The sequence below is a fragment of the Epinephelus lanceolatus genome, chromosome 9 (assembly GCF_041903045.1).
Source record: "Epinephelus lanceolatus isolate andai-2023 chromosome 9, ASM4190304v1, whole genome shotgun sequence".
Taxonomy (NCBI): domain Eukaryota; kingdom Metazoa; phylum Chordata; class Actinopteri; order Perciformes; family Serranidae; genus Epinephelus; species Epinephelus lanceolatus.
This window is the reverse complement of record NC_135742.1, coordinates 23,203,603-23,222,454: the sequence shown is the minus strand read 5'-3', so window position 1 is coordinate 23,222,454 and position 18,852 is coordinate 23,203,603. Positions and strand designations below refer to the sequence as shown.

General features: G+C 39.5%; 2 protein-coding genes across 2 annotated transcripts in view; one reads left to right on the top strand and one right to left on the bottom strand.

Moving 5' to 3' along the window:
* Positions 1 to 1,179: 1,179 nt before the first annotated feature.
* On the bottom strand, positions 1,180 to 7,673 carry bri3bp (bri3 binding protein). The gene is made up of 3 exons (XM_033619908.2): positions 7,348 to 7,673; positions 4,643 to 4,745; positions 1,180 to 4,540 (listed from the first exon to the last, which is right to left on the bottom strand). Exons 1-3 carry the CDS (start codon positions 7,522 to 7,524, stop codon positions 4,119 to 4,121), a joined length of 702 nt encoding a protein of 233 aa, XP_033475799.2. The 5' UTR covers positions 7,525 to 7,673; the 3' UTR covers positions 1,180 to 4,118.
* Positions 7,674 to 10,035: 2,362 nt separating this feature from the next.
* Positions 10,036 to 18,852, top strand: part of stpg2 (sperm-tail PG-rich repeat containing 2) — a 75,916-nt gene continuing 67,099 nt past the window's right edge. Inside the window, exons 1-4 of the mRNA XM_033620470.2 lie at positions 10,036 to 10,298; positions 13,044 to 13,147; positions 13,285 to 13,452; positions 15,487 to 15,654. Of these exons, the coding sequence (XP_033476361.2) occupies positions 10,193 to 10,298; positions 13,044 to 13,147; positions 13,285 to 13,452; positions 15,487 to 15,654 (546 nt within the window). The 5' untranslated portion in view covers positions 10,036 to 10,192. The remainder of the gene's footprint in view (positions 10,299 to 13,043; positions 13,148 to 13,284; positions 13,453 to 15,486; positions 15,655 to 18,852) is intronic.

Genomic DNA, 18,852 nt, shown 5'->3' with positions numbered 1-18,852 from the left:
GATTTCTCCATGGACAGGTTTTCATAAAGACACACACTCACACAGACAACAGCAGGCAGGACAGTTTGGTGCTTGCCACTAAAGTACAGAAATATTCAGATAAAAAAAGGTCTAAAAATATTGATGAAATGGAAAAAAAAATCAACACAATTATTAAACAAAAATATAAATTATTGGCACAGCATGTTATAAAAAGCAGGCTACATGGAATAACAGGAAAAAGTAGGACAGAGTACATTAAAATAAAGGAATCACCGGCCATTTAACCGGTGGGTTTAACAGACAATAAATATAATCAGTGCTGAGGGATGTCGACAGAAACATCCACTGGCATCTTGCAACATCCAAGTGGTAATGACAAGTAGTAAATGAGTTGGCCTACGACGAGCGGCAACTTTATGTTTACAGTTTCTCTGTTTTCTCAAGCTGGTTTTTGTCTCACAAACAAACATTTTTGTGGTGCTAGATATAATCAATAAAAACAGTAAGAAGTGTGCAGTTCAAAGAAAAACAGTTTCACTCCTCATCCTTCAGCTTCAGTACCACCATCCATTGGGAAACTGGCTACAAACAGTCCTTCAATAACACACATGATTATTACGTTTCAATCATCACCTTCATAAATTACACATACTGTCATTAGGAAAACATACAGAGGGCTTTAGACCGTAACCACACAACACAAGACACCAGCATCAAGCCCCTCTTTCAATCAGCTTTACCTCTGCAAATCGATTTCCCAACATATTATACAGTGGCTTTGTGTCCAGTTAAGTGTTATATTTGATGCACACAGTTCAGTACAGTCGTCATTTCAAATGTGACTGAAGTAATGCAGAAAAATAAGACTCATTATAACACAAAATAATATAATTAACTTCTTGACTAACTCCATCACATCACACATCACATTCTGTAAGAGTTCTCTACCTAGGCAGTCAACATGTATATAATGTAACATAACATTATAGGCATAAAGCATGCAAGAAAATCCCAATTAATTAGACTTTGGGTTTACTGGGGGGTGGGGGGTTACTGCGGGTATGAACTGGGTGTGTTTGGGGAGAGAGAGCTGTGTTCAAATATGAAACTGATTTTGCTGACTTAACTCCAACGAGGATGAAAGGCAGAGCAAAATATGAATCTGAATCCAGCCATTGTACTGAACGTATTATTAAAAATAAAACATATGTGATAGTAATTATCTGACTGTGCCGAGACACAGAGCCCATATGTGTGGTATTGTGGTGATGCAACACCTTCTTTCTCCAAGAAAAATATTAACACTGCACCGTCACAACACTGAGAAACATGAGGAGGGGGGCAAAATGCATCTCGCACATACTGATAGTTGCTGAGGATTTTGTTAATGTGTGTCGAGGGTATAAATACTGGTTGGTTCTTTAGCCTGGGTAGTGTCTTTAACTATACAAGACTACTGACTTGCATACACGCCGACTTGGGTGAAACATAGGATGGCCAATAAAATTTAGGTAATGTCTGATGACGTAAGGAGGCTGTGTGCTCCTTAGTTTGGGCTGTTTTTGGTAGTTATTGCTATAGTAGCTTCCAGGTGCTTTAACACTATGCTAAAGGCCTTTCCTTTACACTGGAGACTCTCTTTACAGTTGTATCTGTTCCATCTCTAGTCTCTAACTGGAGTGATGTTGCACTGTTGAGACAGTTACGCACAGCAGATCTGCTGGTTAAATTTTGTGCAACCTGCATCCGACTGTTGTAAAATGACTACAGAGCCTCACATGATTATGTGCACATCAAATGTGTCTTTGATTAACTAGTCTGTGCAGTTTCTTTTGCACGTCAGCAGGCATGTTGGAGACTGACACATTGAAAGCAGTTCACATCTCTTACTTAAATGAAGCTGGCCAAACTGTGGCCTGGAGCTGCACATTTTTAAGTATAATACAAATAGATGTGGCTGTGGTGAGCAATATAATGTGGTAGAGATCATTCAGGTTCAAAACTGAACTTTAAAAAACAATTTCTGAAGTCTCAGACAATAACAAGTTTCCTCTAAGGAAAACTCTCTGCAGGATTACCAAACTGTCGGTGTGTCACGACGGAGGGAGCTCTGTGATTACAGGGGGTGAAGTAGTGATAATGATGTGTTCTTTCTGATTCCGCCCCCCTAGGTGTGTCACAGGTGCACCAAGAGAGCCTGGCCACAATGACTTGTATCCTTAAGATGAAACTAAAAGCAACATTTTTCTAAACTTGCACAGCATTAGGGTCATTTGTAATGTGTTTACAGAGTCCAGATTTTATACATTGAAATTGCAAAAACTATGCAGAAGGGGAATATGAATAGCTGAAGACATAAATGTTAAACAAGGAGAAGCATGGCAGGGAAAGTCCCACTCTTGTATAATGGCACATGATGAGGAAATATAAAAATTAATTGGCAGAAATAATGAAGACATAAAAAGCCCTATAAATCTAACTAACTAGCGTTGGCTACAGTGATGCACACCAAGCCTGTGTGTAAAACACAGCTTTAATAAGACATACTGTATGTATCAATCAGGCTGGTTGTAGATCTGTGGTGAGAGCTTTTATCACATATGAACATGAAGCAATTTAAAATATTGCACAGCTTTAAACACAGAGCTAAATGGGGTTTTACAGTACAAGCTTGTATTTTTGCCACAGCATCAAAGGCACTAGCCCTAATTTAATGTGTAATCAAGTTGAGAAATTGATCCAGTTTATGCTAAAAATCCTCACCCAAAAAGATGTATTAAGACATGCTTCAAACCAGTGTGACTTACAACAACTTGAGTATTTTTTTTCTAAAGCATTTTTGTGGATAATTTGCTTGTGCGTTCACACATGTACAGTAAATATTAACAATGCTTTCCAAAGCTGCAGTTCTAATCCCTACACTTATTCCATGCTAGTATCAAAAAGGTGGATTTGGTCATGACATAAGACATTTAACTTTTCAACATGATGTAATAACACAAACTGTGCACCCATTTATCAATAAGTGTTGTAAGATACTGAGACAGATTTAAAACCATATCTGAAAAGCTGTAAAGTGGCTCAAAGAGACCAAGACATGATTTTAACATACTTGATATCTCTTTTCCAATTCTATGTGTGTAGGTTGAGTCCCTGAGATATTGCTGCCTGTCTGCATTTTCTCCTACTCTGATGGTGACTTTTTGATACAGTGCTTTACCATTTCACAAGCTTGAAAAACACACACACACACACACACACACACACACACACACACACAAAACAATAATGCATTTGCACACACCTTTGAGTAGGTCACCCAGGTTCATCTGCTCATGCACCCATACACAAAAACACACGCAATGAAAAGGAGGTCCTGATGTCAAACTATTGCCACTATGGGACGTTGGCTTCATGAAACAAACTAGGACTACATGATTTCAACATTTTTGGATGGAAAATGGAATAAATAAATCTTACTATGAACAACTATCCAACATCTTGAGGATTTTTTTTTTGTTTACATATTAGAAATACAATGTTTATATCGGGCCCCTGCATCATACACCCGAACCCAACCCAAACCTTCAGTAGGTTCAAAAAGGGGAATACATGTTTGTGGACAAACCTGTGTAAGAATCGTAACCCCCAGGCTATTCACAAGGATAGAAACAAACAAACATACATAAAATATGATTATTCATTTAGCAAAAGCATTGACGATGCTTATCCAAACCCCAAGAATTCAAACCTCAGCTTGGGAATTTCTCAAAAATAGCTGAGGTGTAGAATTAGGCCAGCATTTAGAAAAAAAGTAGACATCCCTCTGATAACTTCCTCACAAATGTAGCAAAAAGCTTTCGATCAAAGCCTCAAAAAACAAACAGAAAAAGTGTTTGGTTGATTTGCGTTAGCTCCGAGTGAACTGTCCGACCTCTGAGGATTTTTTAGGTATCCTGTAACTAAAATAAACTCAAGCCATTAAAATACTGATTTCAAATCTAGTTTGTCTCCCATCTGATAATAGTAAATACCCAGTAGTTGTGTTGCTGCAGATGTGTACTGGAAACAGCATTCTGCCATCAGCTGCAGCTGTTGTACGATATCCCCTCCCTCCCCATCATCCTCGCTGCTACCTAATGGTCCCCAGTGCGTTCCAGGCCGTCTATGACGCGGCTCAGCCTGATGTTAAGCAACCTGATCTGAGTGTCCAGGTGGTCGATCTTCTCTTCCAGTGAACCTGCACCGCCTCCCCGACGCCAGTATGCTCCCACGGGCCCCGTCATGAAGTACACCGCCATGATAAAGCAAAGTGGCAGCACCGCGCGCTCTGGGTCACCCTCGAATTTCTGCAGGATGTAGAGGCAGGACAGGGCGAAGAGTGTGACGCGCGCTACCCAGAAGAAGCGGCCGAACACAGCGTGCAGCAGGTAAAAGAAACCCCCCAGGAACATGGAGAGGAACCAGTAGGCCACAAGCACGGCGGCCACCAGGAGCAGGGCGCGTGCCGGAGAGTTGGTGAGAGATGTGGGGCTGAAGTAGTGGCTGAGGTTTGAGGCTACACGGGAGAAAAAGAAAGAAAGGATAAAGTCTTACAATATGTCCCCTTCTTTGTGCTCATCTTTCTTTGTAGAAGTGTCATAAGAAATTTTAAACTCACAGTCGATGCCCATCACATCCAGCAAATCTGACCAGATCTTCCAGATGGTGTCCAGAAAAGAGTCCACGCCATGGACAAACCGCTCCGTCGTTTTGGAAAAAAACTACAGAACCCAAAAAATACGGAGAGAAGGGTGAGACTGTTTCATCATCACATTAGATTTTTAGCAAGAGTAAAAAGAAAAGAGGGGCGTCAACCACAATTGCAGTCATGCAGTTGTGCAACAGTCATGATTAACAGATTATTCTCCAATCTACTGTCAACAAGAGAGCCACTCTGTGTTTACAGTAGCTGCCTTATGTATCACAGTTTTTGTTGGCATTATCCACAGTTAATACTCATTTTGCTATTAAACACTAATTGCTCTAGCTGCTTACTATAATGTCTTTTGAAGCCTACAATATGAAGTGGACCGCACTAGAACCTGACACTACAGAAAAACATTACAGTCTTTTGAGCAATGCATATGTACAACACCATGCAATTTGTATTTTTTTTTAATTTTATTTATTTATTTTTTTTAAATTTTATATACTTTATTAATCCCCCTGAGGGGAAATTCATCTCTATGACTCTGTTAATGGCCTATGAGGCTATAAATTAAATAACTGCTTACTACTTCTCCAACCAACCATGTTCATACATCAGTAAAAAGTTAAAAAGACTGAGCACGTGCCTTTTTCACAGTGTGAAAGCAGACTGTTCATAGGAAGCAATCCGTGTGACTACGTACAAACAAATGCACATTTTTGCCAACTCAAAATTGAGGCTGCAACTAAAGATTATTTTCATTGTCGGCTAATCTGTTGATTATTTCTTCGATTAGTTGACTAATCATTTTATCCAAAAATGTGTTAAAATGTTGAAAATTTGTCGGTATGTCTATCCCAAACCCCAAAATTATGTCATCTACTGTCTTGTTTTGTACTCACGCCAAAGGATTTTAGTTCACTGTCATGGGAGAGTGTGTAAAGCTGCTAATATTTGAATGCAAGTAGCTGCACTAAGAGTATTTTGGGGTACATTTATAGAACTTGTCTATGAAAAAAAAAGACTCAACCAAATTAGTCAACTACTAAAATAGTTACCGATTATTTTGATAGTCGATTAGTCATCGTTTAGTCGACTAATCGTTGCAGCCCTACTCAAAATAAAGTTATCCCCACGACAATAAGTCTATAGGTCAATTCGGTGTCACTTGAAAGTCAACATAAGTTAAAATGCAGACTAACTAAAGCAGTGGTTCCTAACTGGTCCAGCCATGAGGTCCAGATTTCTCCTTATTCATTGGTTCAAGGTCCATAAACTTTAATATATGCAGTGTCATACTTGCATTTGGCCATGTCGTTGAGATAGTTTGCTGTCTCTGTCAAGTAGCTAGTAGCTAGTCACTCATTCTACAGTAGGGAAATGGCACTTCAAAATAAAAACCCTGTGCTGGAAATTCATTGTACTTCAAAATAAAGTGTGTTTTTTTCCAAGTGAGTCACTTGCTGCCCATTCAGAATGGACCCGCAACCCACTTTTGGACCGCGACCCACCAGTTGGGAACCACTTAACTTAATAGGTGGTATCTTATTTAATAATAAGATAATCTCAGCCATGTTTGGTAGGAGTCGCGAGAAGAGGAGTTTGGTGCACTGTGTGCAAATGATCATTTCTCCATAACTTTAATCAGCCATTATTCGTTTGCCTGTTGTTATCAGTAATACAAGACTTTCATTATTCATTTTTAAAGGTAAGCACAACTATAGAGCACTTTAAAAAGATGTACAGACACAGTATATGTAGGAGAGCTGAAGAGGGGTGATGCTGATGGATTGGTTTATCTATTTATCTGGGCTTGGTTGAGATGGGGTTTGTATCTTTAATATCTAAGACTGTTTATTGTAAATAAGTTTGGGACAGTTGTTGACAATTTCCTTTTTAAATAAGACATGAATAGTGAGAAGGGGGTAGGATTACATAAGAGTACACTTGTTCCTACTCTTTTTGTGTCTGTTGATGTTTTATTTCTTATATTTTAATTCACTCAAATTAAAGTCATTCATTAATAACTAATTAATTCACATGGGCATATCTGAGTAAATATTTTTACAATATAGCTACACCTGCTGGGTGCAGTCAGACAGTGTGTAATCACGTGTGTACAGTATCCTCACACATGTCACTTTGGTTTCAATTGGCGGCTACAAACAGGAACTATCATTAGATTTCAAAATGCAGGAAGTGCCGCAACGATGAGACATGAATGTATACATCCACTTGAGAGCATACAAGCTCATGTGTTACATTAGCAAGAGCAGCATTTCTAATAATTTGGAGAGGAGGTCGACATAAAGAAACAGCTGTCCGGGCTGGACCACCGTACATGCCATCTGTGACATTAGATGCACTTGCTGAAACACCAGGAACAATGAATGAGAATATTGGCTACACGATACATTGCACAATTTAAGTGTTACTGTATGAAAACACACCCTTTTTTATCATGCAGGGCAGCGTTACATCATATGACATCTCTTAGAGACGGATAAAACACGGTATAATGGCTAATTTTTCAAAATGGCATCCGTGAAATTGTTGGCCAGGCCCGGGCGCGCTTGTTTCCTGTTCACACTCACACCACAAGACCGCCTTCTGTGCTAGCTTCTCCAAAATACAAAAAGGAGCTGCTATGTTGTCGAAACATGTCCTTCATTCACCTTGTACAACCCTCTGATGCTGTCCTCTCCGAAGACACTGCTCAGGGTCTGGTAGATGCCGTTAGCTGCCCGTCGGAAGCTGTTCTGGTTGCTGGTCCTGCTCCTGGCCGCTTCGGCTGTGCACGACAGAAACGCGGAAAGCACCAAGAAAACCACGAAAAACCTGATTCCCTTCATGGCCCCAACAGTCCCGAGATGTCGCGCAGAAATGTATATCAAAATGGTTCAATTAAACGCGGGATAAGACTGACTGTTAGCTGCCTGGAGTGACACCTTGGTGGGGGATGAGACGCTGACTGTGATGGTGGTGATAACCCGTGCTGCCTTGAGGGACGCCTCGTAAACTCTGCTTCCCGCGCCCAAATATGCCTTTTCGTGTGAGTAAACGCCTTCGATTTTTCCTTCTGTTTGCTGTAAGCATACGCATGCCAGCTGTGAAAAAATACCCATCAAAACTATATAGAGTACCAAATTAACAAATTCATATTTATTACGTGTTTTTTTATTATTAATTTGCCGTTTGAAACACATATCATAGCTCTGGTTTCAACATTTCCGATCACCCCTAAACGCCTCTCTTGTGTTCACGGTCTATGAAGCAGGACAGACTCATGTGAAGCTCACTGCTGCCCTCCAGTGGTGAAGTCGTCTCAATGGTCTCCCTCATTTTTGCCTCCCATTCCTGTACACCAAACTAATTTCTTATGTCATAGAAACTCTATCATGCTTGTATAAAACATATCTGCATGATTACATCATTCACTCTCCCAATACTGCTGTCTATAATGACAAAATTAAACTACTAACCAAATAATTTAGTAAATAATTACCCCAGTTCTTAGCGATAAACTTTTTTGTAATTGTCCTCATCAATTAGAAACAAAATTATTACTTATACCTAGTTTTGTCTGATTTTCTTCTCTAATCAGGTAGTGTAAGCCAAAGCTGTGTGTTATTCACTCTCCATGTAAATAATGCTTTTTAAAAATATCTACATGTAGCCTATGCGTGTTGCTCATAAGGAAAGAGAATATTGATAGCCCAACCCATTTTTTTTTTTTAAATTTTACAAGAAAATAAGCTCTTCTGATGCGGAAAAGGTTACATGCCATATTTTTTCAAACAATGATCTAAAATGCTTTCTAAACTTGGCTTACACCCAGATCCCTGACAACACATGTTTCTGGCTATGATATGGTCAATATCTCAAGGGAGCAAGGTTATTTATTGTCAAACAAACAACAATTACAAGAGTGGTCTTTGCCATCGAAAAACTTGGTAAACTCCAACAATGCAATTCAAATAGGCTGCATGTAAAATAATAATAATAGGAGAATAGTAAGATCACACAAGTAGGAACAAAAAGAGAATATAAATATAAGGATATATGGTAGTACAAGTTAAAATAAAGGATAAAATATAACATAAATAATATATGAAGTGAGTGATATAAATCAGTAGTTGCACGAATAGACAGGCTATGGCAAGAATGTGCTAAAATGTATTTGCTTAACAAGTCTGTAAATAAATATGTATATACCAAGGTGCAAACATTTTAAAAAAAAGGTGCTTTATCATATTGCATGATAGATCTTGCTCTGGCACTGTGCATGTTGTAAAAAAAGTTTAACAGATAAAAGAGAATAAAACAATAAAAAGAGTTAAAAACAACAACAACAAAGTCTATCTTTATGACATTTTCAGATGTATAATTTTTTCAGTAAACATCTTCTGTTCCAGTCTTACTGACTTGGCAGCCTTTAGATGTGAGTAAAATCTGAGGGGAGACATTGTAATGTGAGTTTTAGGGGAACAGGATATCACCTTGAGCATATGGATGACTGTTTTCTGTGACTAACTGATAGACTTTCCACTTTCACTTTCCACCAGTGAGAAGCTGCCCACTACAATTAAAGTGATCATATCATTAATAAAATGCAATATATGTCTCCCTTATATATGATGATTATTGTTGCTGCTGAGTTGTTGGATGCCCTCTTGTCCGACTAACTTTTCCTCCTGGGGATTAAGCCTATTATAATTTGTCAAATCGACTACCAGTGTGCAGAACAAACCTTCTGCCTCTGAGATATGACAGGAAGTTCAAATAAGGACACACTTCACTGCTGCTCCAGCGAGGTATTTGTTACTTGGATAGCTTTCCCCTGAGTTCTCATTATCCATATCTTAACTACAATGTGAGGCCGGCTAATAGTGCTGGAGGAAGTAGGTCAAGACGGCAAATAATGATAACAGCAGTGACAAGTGGCCACATGCAGTCAGGAACAGTACTACAGAAACAAGCAGTGTGTTGCTGAAATTTGATTAGGATTTTTTTATGATGAACTATGGTTGCCCCTTGACAACACTAAATATTAAAATATGCGCGGGATTAATGTAAAATAGACTAATTGTGGGAATATTTTACTGTAGATGAAAAACAGATTTAAGGTGATTTCACAAAAATGCAAGCACAAACAATTATTATAATAAAGGCAATGCAATTTATTGGAGTTATGAAAATATTCAGGTGATACAGGTGGTAGAAAACATAAATATGTTGTTGGCCTAAATTTTGGTACCACACTCATTTTGGTTTCCTCTGTGTGCATCTGATCTGTGACATCAGTCCCTGTGTGACTGCGGCATGTGACGGTATGTGGTATCCTAGCAACGACGCACGCAAAGTTAGTAACGGACAGAGGACTGTTTTAACCTTGACGCTTAAAAATGTGATGAAGTGACACTATAATTCGGTTTCAGAGACGACTCTAGCAGGTGTCCGAGTTGTACAAATGAAGTTTAGCTAAGCTACCAGCCTGTTTTCAGGGTAAGGTGAGTTGAAATGTACGGACGAGCTCCAAGAGTGACTTTCCTGTCAGCAGCCGGCACTTCATCAGCAGTTGGCCCCGGCTCGTACGACGTCACAACGAGCAGTCCTAAGATATCAGGTAGGAATTAGCTAATTAGCAACAGTTAAGATTTGAGGGACAAAGTTATAACATTAGGCTACTCAAGTCTCGCGTCAAATCATGAAAATAACCTGGTTGTTTTTTACAGCTTGAGAGAAAATGTTTGCCACAATGCACATTATTAAAATCATAGAACTATAATGATTAAAATCAACTGAACTTTAGCTAGCATGTTAAAATGCTAATGCTAACCCTACCGGAAAACCGCAAGCTAACATTAGTGCTTTGGTCTTGTACCATAGTCTTTTACTGAAATACAAGTAGGAATACCACAGTGTAAAATACTCATTTACAAGTAAAAGTCAAGAATTTAAAATGTTATGTAATGTTAACATTGAAATATACCTAATGTAAAAACAGTAAAAGTAGCCTTAATTTATTAGAGTAGGGGGTGGCTGGGGTATCTATCTATCTATCTATCTGACAAACACACACACACACACACACACACACACACACACACACACACACACACAGAAACACACACACTGGCCACTTTATTTGGTACACCTTGCTAGTACCAGGTTGGACCCCTTTTGCCTTCAGAACTGCCTTAACTTGGTGGCACAGATTCAACAAGGTGCTGGAAACATTCCTCAGAGATTTTGGTCCATATTGACATGATAGCATCACACAGTTGCTGCAAATTTGTCAGCTGCACATCCATGAAGTGAATCTCCCGTTCCACCACATCCCAAAGGTGCTCTATTGGATTGAGATCTGGTGACTGTGGAGGCAATTGGAGTACAGTGAACAAATCGTCATGTTCAAGAATCCAGTTTGAGATGATTTGAGCTTTGTTTTTTTTAAAGGTTATTTTTTGGGGCTTTTTGCCTTTAATGGACAGGACAGATTGAAATGGGACGAGAGAGAGAGAGTGGGGGTTGACATGCAGCAAAGGGTTGCAAGCCGGAGTCGATCCTGCGACCGCTGCAGGGAGGCCTCACCTCTGTACATGGGGTGCCGGGTGTTGCACCGAAATCTGTGACCGTCGGAATCTGTGACCGCAGGGGCGATGTTGCACATTGTCTGCGTGTGTGGCCATCAGCAATGGCAATGGAAAGTAGATAGCCTTAAGGTAGATGTTGTAAATTACTTTTATTATAACAACGTTTTGTGTGATAATGTATGCACTGTTTAATAAATGAGTAAACATCGACACAGGTGCTCTGTTATTGCCTCAATATTTGGACAGATGTATTTTCATTTCAAAGTTCAACTGTATGAATCTGCATAATAATGAGTTTACACCTCAAAATAACTGTTTTCAATCCTTCTGTCATCCTCTCACATCAATATGGACACATATATTTGTATTTGGGATCATCACAGAGATAGAAACACAGAGGTCACATATTCTGATGGCTGTACAGCGGTCACAGATTCCAACGGTCACAGATTTCGGTGCAACACCGGCACTATTCACTACGCTGCCGACGCCCCGATTTGAGCTTTGTGACATGGTGCGTTATCCTGCTGGAAGTAGCCATCAGAACATGGGTACACTGTGGTCATAAAGGGATGGACACGGTCAGCAACAATACTCAGGTAGGCTGTGGTGTTTAAACCATGCTCAGTTGGTAGTAAGGGGCCCAACGTGTGCCAAGTAAATATCCCCCACACCATTACACCACCACCACCAGCCTGAACCGTTGATACAAGGCAGGATGGATCCATGCTTTCATGTTGTAACACCAAATTCTGACCCGACCATCTGAATGTCGCAGCAGAAATCCAGACTCATCAGACCAGGCAACGTTTGACAACCAGACAACCATGTCACATTCAGAGCCACTTAAATCACCTTTCTTTCCCATTCTGTTGCTCGGTTTATGCATGATTATGTTTAAATACCCTCAGAAAAAGCATGTTAAAAATCTTTTAAATTACACCAGTTGTCACAGTCAGAAACTGTGAAATATGGTTATTTAAATTATTTATTTAAAATAAATACAAGATACAACCATTTAAAGTTGAATGTTCCTCCCCTAAGCCAAATTAAAAAACATAGCCTAACTCCCTCCCCAGTACTTAAAAAATATTTAAAGTGCCTCCCACATTTTGCACTACCCCCTCCCCTCTCATAAGGACCAAACAGTCCCTAATGGCCCATTTCAGAACCATATATATTTTATTACTGGATTATAATTAATAAAGCACAATTTATAAACGGCTTTAATGTTGAAGCTGGTAAAGGTGGGGCGAATGTTAACTCAATGTTGACTGCTGCAGGCATCTTAATTTATTAGTTGATTTATTTTTAGTATTGATAGTCTGAATCTATTTAATTAATTATAGCACAAGTGCCTCAAAATTGTAGTTAAGTACAGTACTTTATTAAATGTACTTAGTTACTTTCAACTTTTGCTTGACAGTGACAAAGTCCAAATTTAATTGATTTATTAATTTATTATAAATATGACACCACATTCAATATTGGGGCGACCTCCTGCTCACCTGGTAGAGTGTGCACCTAATGTAAGCTGAGTCCTTGGCAGCAGCCTGGGTGCAAATCCAACCTGTGGTCCTTTGCTGCATGTCATCCCCTGCCAAGTTTAATTTTTTCCTGTTCCTGTTATTTTGTTTATTGACTGTAGTACTTTAAACACAATTGCACCAATGCAATACAAACACAAACATAAAATCCACTATCTAAACTAACATAATGAATGAATCAATCAGCAACTTGTATATTCTACTTTTGTATGTCTTTCATTATTGTAGGTGGCTACGCTCCATTCCTGACCTTGACGGACAGACAATCAGTATTCAGTCAGTCCGGTGAGATTACACCAGGACCTGGACAGTATGACTCCTCACCTGTCAAGGTAGTGTACTTATAATACCAGATGAGAGCAAGGAGGAGGATCTGTTGAGGAAAATACTGTATGTTGTTGAGGGAATCTTTCTTGATTGCAGCCTCACTGTGTGTGCTTGTTTCCCTGTTGAACCAATGTCTCTTCAGCCAAACATCCATGGTGGCCGCAGTCTGCAGAACCGCTCCAAGCGTTTTGAGGATGTAATTTCGAAGGTTCCAGGCCCCGGGGCCTACAATGTACTGCCTGCCTCGGGAAACATGCTAAGGGCTGTAACGGCTAAAGCAGGACAGGCTGAGAAGCTTGGCAGGAAAACGGTAGGCATATGGGTGAAGTCATTTGGGCAAAGTAAATGAGCAGTACATTTAGTTGACTTTTATACAGTATGTCCTTTGTAAATATAAGAATATACGTGGAATCCACCATGAATCAGAAAATCTTATACTGTACAAAAGATAGGCATCGAGTTTAGCCACGCAGGCTTTTACTTTTGCACTGTTGGCGTATCTACTCCTAGTAATCAGATTCTTCTTTCCTGTGTATAATCAGTCAGCCTCATATTGAACTGAAATATTCCTCTGTATTGGTGAGGTCATCCTTTTCCAAACCAGTGCAGTGTCTCATCCTCTCTGAGCACTACACACACACACACAGTTAAACATTTTATTTTCACACATACAATAAAAATACAATAAAATGTAAAACTCTCCTCAGCACTGTGTAGCGTGATGTGCTTTATCTGTGTCAAACAAAAGATATGAATAAAAGGGCTTCCTCCAAAAGTGGTGACTGCCAATACTCGCAGAGACAGTACCTTGCCAGTACCTTAGCCCTTATCTGTAGCAGTTCTGCCATCTGCAGACCGCTCAACACCACTCAACAGAGGCTACTATTTTTAAAACCTTTGAGAGGAAAAAAAAAAAAACTTAAACGTTATAAAAAGAACGTTTGAAAATGTGTTGCATTCAGTAAGGCATACTTTGAACATGGGAGGAGAAACAAAGGAAGGACAGAATATGACATCTTTTGTCCGTAATAAGTCAGACACTCTATCACAGCTTACAATGTAAAGCCTCTTATTTATGTAAAAGCCATTCTTATTAAGCAACAGAGGCTCAAGTTGATTAATTTGATTTTAATGGTTTAAGTGAGGATTATCTTTATCCTGAATATTAAAATGAGAAAGAGGATGTTAAGCACAGGGAGAATGAGCTAGTTTTCTGACATGAATTGTTTTCTATATGCCGCTGTAACATTGTGACAAAAGTTGTATTAGGTTGAGTATGTTTTTCATAAAATACATTGGCAAAGTCAAACCTCATTTTGTTCAGAATGTGTCGGACTGAAGACGACTGTGTTTATTTTACCTCTGTTCTTTGTGAGCTCCTGAAACTTTGCTCACCCTTTTGTGTTTGGTGTTCACACACACAAGGAGGTTTTGGTAAGCACCCTTGACAGGTTAATAATTACCATTCATCACATTCAACAAATAGAAGTGCCTTGTGGCTTTGTGAATCCACATTTGGCACAGTGAGCACTTCAAATGTCTCAGGGGGTTTGAGAGCTCAAAACAAAGCAATTACAAAACAAGCAAACAATTTCATCATTTAGCTAACAAAATATCTTTCAATGCCCTGTGGAGAAAACATGTTCAATTTTAGATCGTGGGGCCTGTTCAGTAGCCTCCTCCAGATTCACCAGCAGTGATACCATGATAGTGAAACACATAAAGTTCAACCTTGCAGTGAACTGAGATGATATTAGGATGATATGGAAAGTCTTTTCATTCGCAACCTCTGTTAAGTTTATTTCCAGAGTATACGCATATTAAAAAGCTTTGAAGCTCTGAGTTTAATCTGATCTAGACTAATACTTTCACTCCCAGACCTGACCAATTATGAGTCCCACAAGAGGTTATGTTCACATTTTCCTCCTTCTGTGCTCGCTGTAATTATCTGAATAGTATGCACACACACACACACACACACACACACACACGCACACACACACACACACACACCTTACTTCCAGCTATAGAAAATTAGTGGAATGGCTGTCCCTCATTTTGACTGAAATGGCCTTTGTATCCTGTTCCCTCAGTTCCTTCCCCTAAACTTCTACTTCTGTCTTCCCTTTCCCTTTTCCTCTTTTGTTTCTTATCTTCTGCTTACCCTCCTCGCTCTTCCTCTCTCTCTCTCTCTCTCTCTCTCTCTCTGTCTCTGTCCCTCCCTCAGTCTCACACTTTATTAACCTCAGGCAGTGCTCAGCTACTTTATAAGCCAGGGCATCCTTTCCATCACAAATCCTGACTTCTCTCTGTCTTCTGTTTCTTGCCTTTTCTCCCTGCACAGTGTCTTCAGGCTAAAAGTCTCCGGCTGGTTCGTCAGTCAGATATCCCATCCATTCCTTCCCCGGGCCAGGCCTATGGCTATGAGGAAGATGCCCTGGGTGTGCTCCTCAAGCAGCCACCCCCTCCCAGGGACACTACCCTGGGGCCAGCCTACTACAATCCGCTGCTGGTAAGGACAGATACACACACACACACACACACACACACACACACACACACATGTGCACAGTCATGTTGAAGTTTGGATATACATCCATCACAGGATGTGAAGTGCTCATTTGTGCACGCATGTGTGCTTTCATTACTCTGTATGAGTGTGTGTCTGAGTGTACTTACTCTGCCTGCGAGGCGAGGTCCATTAGTGCTAGGCAGATCTAATGCACCGCTGAACCCCCACCCCACCCCATTCAGTTGGCCCAAAACCCATTTCCATAGCTAATGAATGCAGCTCCACTTTAAAAAAGCCACAGCGCACCAATGCTCATCCATTTTACATGCCAACAAAGAGAGCCATTAGTAATTATTCTTCAAGCTATATTACAATATTCACTTAAAATAATGCACACGCCTGCTGGTCTGGCTCTCAATTAAGTCATTTTTCATCTGTTAATGACCAGAGGAAGTCAACAGCGTCCTTGAGTGTTGGCCGAGGTTGTGTCAACACACCGGCGCAGGCACAGAGGCGCGCTGTGATTTAGGGCTATCAGCAGTGCATCCATCCACAGCTTTTTTTTTTTCTGCCTCAACTTCTGTTGCTCTCCCTTTGAAAGTTCAACCTTTGTCTCTGTCTGTCTTCCTCCCTCTGTCTCTCCATCTGACACACTCAAACACTTCCCCCGCCCTGTGCTCCAACTGAGTTCAAAAGAGGGAAAGAGAGGCAGAATTAAGTGGTTGTCTGAGGACGTAACTTCAAAGTGGCCGGGGTAACCTTTGAATGATAAGACATGAGACTGGAATCAAAGAGCATAACTTTGTTTTCTGCCTGAATGTTATTGAGTGAAACAAAAACATCTTAATCGGTTATGTCCACTGACCCTAAACTTATGGTTCACGTCGGTATTGACTGAACAATTACTCTACTGCATCCACTGATATTTACGACTTCATACTCAGAATTAAATGCTGGAATAGTGCGTAGTTATAGGCCAATATGGGCTTATCACAGATACACTGGTACAGGCACATATGATTGCTAAAACATGACTGTGCATAATGCAGTAAAAAGCTCTTGGGCTAATTTAGAAACAGCATCACCATGAGATATTTTGTTAGTTCAGACTGTGTAGCTTTATATTTGTCAGATTATCATAACACAGCTGGCCGGATGGTGATATGGAGCACAGACTGTGTTATGATATAGGAGACAGAGCAGCCCGATCAGTTTGGGACACTGTGAAAAATAAACATTGCAGCACTTTACAATTGGTCAATGAGTGAGTGAGCTGCATCCATGTCAGATCATACAAGTGGGAACATAGCAGTGGTTCCCACACCAAAATCTGTTGTAGAGATATGTTTTTGTTTCTACCAGCTTTCTGCTGTGCTCAACATGTCCAGTTCTCACAGCTGATATGATGGAAACAAGGGTACAGCACTGCTGTAATCCCTGTATTGAAAATTAAAGTATGTTTTGTGAGGCTGGGGTTCGCATTGGGAGGAAAAAAGTCAACATTTTTAAGCTTATGTTGCTGCTTACAATTAATGATGATATGCCTGCTAAAACTTAGATCATGTTGACTTTCAATTTACTAATATAGGTGCTACAGGTGGGTAACAATTTAAAGGAAAAACCAGCATTAAGTATTTAAGTCAGATACTGGGCCACCATAAGTCACCAGAACAGCTGTATACTCCTTTGCATAGGTTCTGCAGGTCTTCCTGTCCAGTGTAAACCATATATCTCTGAATCTGAATGCTTGTGATAAACCAAAGGACGACGTGCTCCTTTATGTGTTGAGATCATTCTTAAAATCCTTAATAAACTAAATAAACTCTTTAAAGACTCTTTTGGATCAGCTGGAAAATGCATCATCACAAAGCTGAAAACAGAGCTGTTTTTCTGACACCATGAAAAGTTGACTTTTTAGAGATTTGTGGTTTTCACAACTTAAATAAAATAATTAACAATTAACAAATTAATAATTAAATAATTAACTTAAATAAAGGATCTGAATACATCTTCCACCACTGCTCACATCCTAATGTTTTCTCATGTCAAGCATGTCCAAAGTCAGGCCTGGGGGCCAACTGTGGCCAGTACACTGATTTTTAACGGCCCCCGGCTTGTCTTTCAAAATATATTGCATGTTGCTCACCACACAATATCGGTTAATCAAGCAAGATAACTTTGCTTTTTTCATTCAGGACCATCACACTTTTTGTAGACATGCACCAAATAGGAACTACACAGGCAGAACTAATGTGTTTCCATAAACAGACAGTACACAAGTAAACAAACACAGCAGACATTCCTGCCAGGTAGCAGACATGGCCTCAGCAAAGATGCAGTAAGTCAGCAGTGAGGGCTGCTGCTGTCAGAAGCAATAGAAAGTTGAATAATTTTTCACTGAAAAAGGAAACAGCTGTGTTTGTCTCATTTTTATGTTCATTTGTTTATCAATGACACATATGATGCAAGAAACAGCTGGCCCATAGGTATTTTCACATTATCCCCCGTTGAAAAAAGTTTGGACACCCCTGTCATACGTTAACACTTTCTTATAAACATACCTGAAAAGTGAATATCAATGAATGCCAGTAACTGCTCTATATAAGCCAAGACAGAAGTTTAGTAAATAGTGCAAAACATACAAGGCAACCAATTGTAACCAACAAGACTTTTATTATATAATATGTCCAGGAAGAGGAGAGATATGTTTTTTCCTTGAATGGGCAGTCTTCAAAGAAAATTCGACCATCTATAGCTTTGCTTGTGTTTGTTGGTAGGTCTCATTTTGGTAGGAATTTTGCTCGACCAGAAATGCAGTAAAATAGGCTACATTAAAAGAAAAAAATCGTGACTTTACTAATTTCTAAACTCTGGCTACAGCCCTGCACTGTACCAGAGGGATGAACACAATTCTTCCAAATTATATTAATTTAATTTAATTTAATTAAATTTAACTTAACTTAACTTAACTTAACTCAGTTTAATTTAATATTTTTGAATTATTTTTTGAAGAGTCTGTGAATAGTAGTTTAATTGTCTGTAGATACTGTGCCCTACAAATCAAGTATTGGTCAGTCTTAACACAGAATCAGTATTTGGTGTTAAGATGTGAGATGTAAATAGGGACACGGGCAGGATTGTCCTATCAGTATAACCTGAATTAGATTCAAACCCATGCTGTGTTATGTGTATGTTTAT